The sequence below is a fragment of the Heptranchias perlo genome, chromosome 33 (assembly GCF_035084215.1).
Source record: "Heptranchias perlo isolate sHepPer1 chromosome 33, sHepPer1.hap1, whole genome shotgun sequence".
Lineage (NCBI taxonomy): Eukaryota > Metazoa > Chordata > Chondrichthyes > Hexanchiformes > Hexanchidae > Heptranchias > Heptranchias perlo.
Genome location: NC_090357.1, coordinates 8,709,758 through 8,713,583, shown reverse-complemented (window position 1 = coordinate 8,713,583; position 3,826 = coordinate 8,709,758). Strand labels below are relative to the sequence as shown.

At 45.7% G+C, this 3,826-nt stretch overlaps 1 protein-coding gene across 1 annotated transcript in view; it reads right to left on the bottom strand.

Annotated features, from left to right (window-relative positions):
* sidt2 (SID1 transmembrane family, member 2) overlaps nt 1-3,826 on the bottom strand; it is a 63,986-nt gene that overhangs the window by 4,587 nt on the left and 55,573 nt on the right. The window contains exons 23-25 of the mRNA XM_067970954.1: nt 3,325-3,430; nt 1,885-1,995; nt 1,210-1,323 (exon numbers count right to left, since the gene is read on the bottom strand). Of these exons, the coding sequence (XP_067827055.1) occupies nt 1,210-1,323; nt 1,885-1,995; nt 3,325-3,430 (331 nt within the window). The remainder of the gene's footprint in view (nt 1-1,209; nt 1,324-1,884; nt 1,996-3,324; nt 3,431-3,826) is intronic.

The window sequence follows — 3,826 nt, the reverse complement described above, 5'->3', positions numbered from 1 at the left end:
CTGAAGAAGGAAGTGAGAGGCACTAATTAAAAGGGGAATTAAAGGCAAAACATTCTAAGTACAGGGCTAAATTCACTGCGCCCACGCTCCCACAGGGGTCATGCTTCAGGAAAGCAAGTGCTGCAGAAACTGTGCTAGTGTGGCTCAGTGGTAGCACTCTTGCCTCTGAGTTAGAAGGTTATGAGGTCAAGTCCCACTCCAGAGACTTGAACACCAAATCTAGGCTGATACTACAGTGTAGTACTGAGGGAGTCTTTTGGATGAGATGTTAAACCAAGGTTCTGCCTGTCCTCTCAAATGGATATGAAAGGTCCAATGAAACTATTTGGAAGAAGAGCAGGGTAGTTCGTCCTGGCCAAAATTTATCCCTCAACCAACATCACTGAAACAGATGATCTAGTCATTATCTCAATGCTGTTTGTGGGACCTTGCTGTGCACAAAATTGGCTGCTGTGTTTCCTACATTACAACAGTGACTATACTTCAAAAATACTTCATTGGCTGTAAAGAGCTTTAGGACGTCCTGAGGTTGTGAAAGGTGTTATATAAATGCAAATCTTCTTTTTCTTTTTACTGTATCCCTGCCTCTGATCTGCACTCTCTTTGAGCACAGTTCCCCACTGGGAACGGAGGAGCAGTCAATTTATTGTACAATTCCAAACACTTCACAGAAAAGAGGAAATATTTAGCAATGTTACAAACGGTCAGAGCTGGGCCGTCTCAGTCGGATACCGCCCCTGACTGCAGCACTAATTGGCGATCTCACTCAGACAGGCGACAGGATGGTGTGGGAAATGGAAAATATCACACCAGACCAGTAGAGAGCGCCGTTCTGGGTTGAGGAAGATCAGAAGGACTTTACTGTGAAACCAACCCATACCATGCCTCAACCGGGAGTGCTGAGTCATGAACCTCTGGCCATCACGGTGTGTGGGGCAGGCTTAGTGGACCAGCTGGTCTTTTCCTGCCCGTCAATGTCGTATAACAGTGACTGCAAAAGTAATGCACTGGTTGCGAAACACTCCGAGACATCCTGGGGCATACAGCAAAGAGGGAAAAAATAAAATGTTTTAAAAAGAAAAGGAAAGAAACGGCTGTGGGGCTCGTTGAACTAAGTAAGCTTCGAATGCTGCGCAGCCCCGGGGCTGGGGTCCATTTTTGGCTGCGTTTGGGAATTTCTCTGTTTGGGCAGTTGTGCAATTTACTCACCAGGAAAGAGCCAAATAGCGCGATGGAGGACAAAAAATGCCAAATGTCATGATCGTCAAAGAAGTCGAGCAGGATGCATTCTCTGTTGTGCTCTCTGGACTCGGCTGGAGTTTTCTGTGAAATGGTAATGGTAAGCAGATATTTATTCAGAATGTTAAATGATTTGCGAAAGTAGATAGTTAGAGTTGCTAAATGATAGGCCATTTGTTCGGATAGATGATCTGCTAAATAATGAACCATATTGTGCTATTGTTCAGAAAGATGAGCTGCTAAATAATGAGCCATATTGTGCTATTGTTCAGATAGATGAGCTGCTAAATAATGAGCCATATTGTGCTATTGTTCAGACAGATGAGCTGCTAAATAATGTGCCACATCGTGCAGATAGATGACCTGCTAAATAATGGGCCATTTTGTTCTATTGTTCGGACAGATGAGCTGCTAAATAATGGGCCATACTATGTTCAGTTAGGTGACTCACTAAATAATGAGCTATAAAACCAGAAAATGCTGGAAACACTCAAGAGAGAGGAGGTAGTGTTAATGTTTTTAGGTCGATGACTTTCTGTCAGAAGCAGGTTTTGACAATGTATGTAAGAAAGAAGGATTCCAGCGCACTGAAGAAAAATCACACATTGAATCGCTACCAACTGGGTCAATGGAGGATGTGCTTACCTGCCACGTGCTGAGACCCTGAAAGAAGAAAGAGAGAGCAAAGCCCCACACTACAGCTGTGCAGATAATACAGATCAGGGGGATGGGTCTGATCCTCTCACCGCTCCGTAACTAGGGACACAGAGAAAACAGCAGACGGGTATAAAATGTTCAATAGCTCAGAAATAGAACCGTCGAAGAAATTTATTCCAACGCAATTCCATTTAAAAAAAACACTGACAATGGTGTTTTCTGATGTGCCACAGCCTCCACCAAACACATTTTACAGACACTTGATTAATATGTAAAACACGGGGGTAATTTTCAACTTTGTCTGGTGGATCGAACACCCGTTACGCCACCAATTTTCCATTCCATTGAAGTCCATGCTGAGGTAGAAAATTACCCCTATTTTGGACATACTTCCTCCCCCATCCTTAGATCTTACTGGACCATGCACCATTCCATGAGGCCCCTAGGCCTCTGCCAATCCTACTCTTGATCTCCGAATGGTGTACAAGAGCAGCCCAGGGTGTTTCACACGCTGAATTTTCCCAGCTCTCTGCGGAGAGAGGCATCTGGCCTCTGCTTGACGCCTCCCTTTGATGAAGCAGGGGTAAATTAGAAACTTGGCACATGGGTTGCAGGCCTAAAGTTTCGGCCTACCTATAGCGCGCAGTGCTCCAAGAGCGAGCAGGCTGGGGGTAACTTTAACCTCGCTCGCCCGGCGGCAAACTGACGGGATTGGATCGGCTGCATGATTTTACTTCCCATTGACTTCGCTGAGCAGGATGTAAAACTAGCGGCTGATCTGATTCCTTCAGTTTCTCGCCAGACGGGTTAGGTTAAAATTACCCCCACTGCGTCAACCTGCAACAGAAACGAACTCAGAATAGAAATCAGCAAAATATTAAAGGAAACAAACGGATAAAAACAAGTCATGGGTATAATTGTTTTAACCTAATTGATTTGAAAAGTGGAGCTGCTTATATAGGAACAGGAGCAGGCCATTCAGCCCCTCGAGCCTGTTCTGCCATTCAATTAGATCATGGCTGATCTGTATCTCAGCCCCATTTACCCGCCTTGGTTCCGTAACCCTTAATACCCTTGCCTAACAAAAATCTATCAATCTCAGTTTTAGCATTTTCAATTGATCCCCCAGCCTCAACAGCTTTTTAGGGGAGAGAGTTCCAGATTTCCACTACCCTTTCTGTGAAAAAATGCTTCCTGACTTCACCCCTGAACGGCCTAGCTCTAATTTTAAGGTTATGCCCCCTTGTTCTGGACTCCCCCACCAGAGTTTAAGATTTAAATTCTTATATAGTGAAGACTGTGACAATCTAACCGAGAGGCATTCAGTACAGGCACTGGACACATAATGAGACGACGGACCATCCCCCAGCGCTGCTTAAGGTGAACCAAACAATAAGCCAACTGGTATCCAATCTGCCATAGTCCTACCTTCATGATGATGTAAAAAGCAAAATACAGCAGCAAGTTGCAGATTCCTATCGCCAGCAAGTAGGACGCAAAATCTTTGGGTCTCAGAATCAGTCCGTACGCAGCTCTGAAAAAAAAACGCAGCACAACTCATACCAGTTTCAGCTCGAGGCCGGTGATGAAACCAGGCACCGCGACACAACACATTCAACAGCCAGAGCCACAGAGTTCACACGATTTCCTCACACAGTCACATTCCCGATTCCCAGTCATGAAGGCAGGAATACCGTCCGGAGGCCACAAGTCAACCTCCATTGTGCCTTCCAGGGGCTGGCTACAGAGCAGCACTGGTACAGGTCTACAGAGCAGCACTGGCACAGGTCAACAGAGTAGCACTGGCACAGGTCAACAGAGCAGCATTGGCATAAATCAACAGAGCAGCACTGGCACAGGTATACAGAGCAATGGCACAGGTCAACAGAGCAGCACTGGCACAGGTATACAGAGCAGCACTGGCACAGGT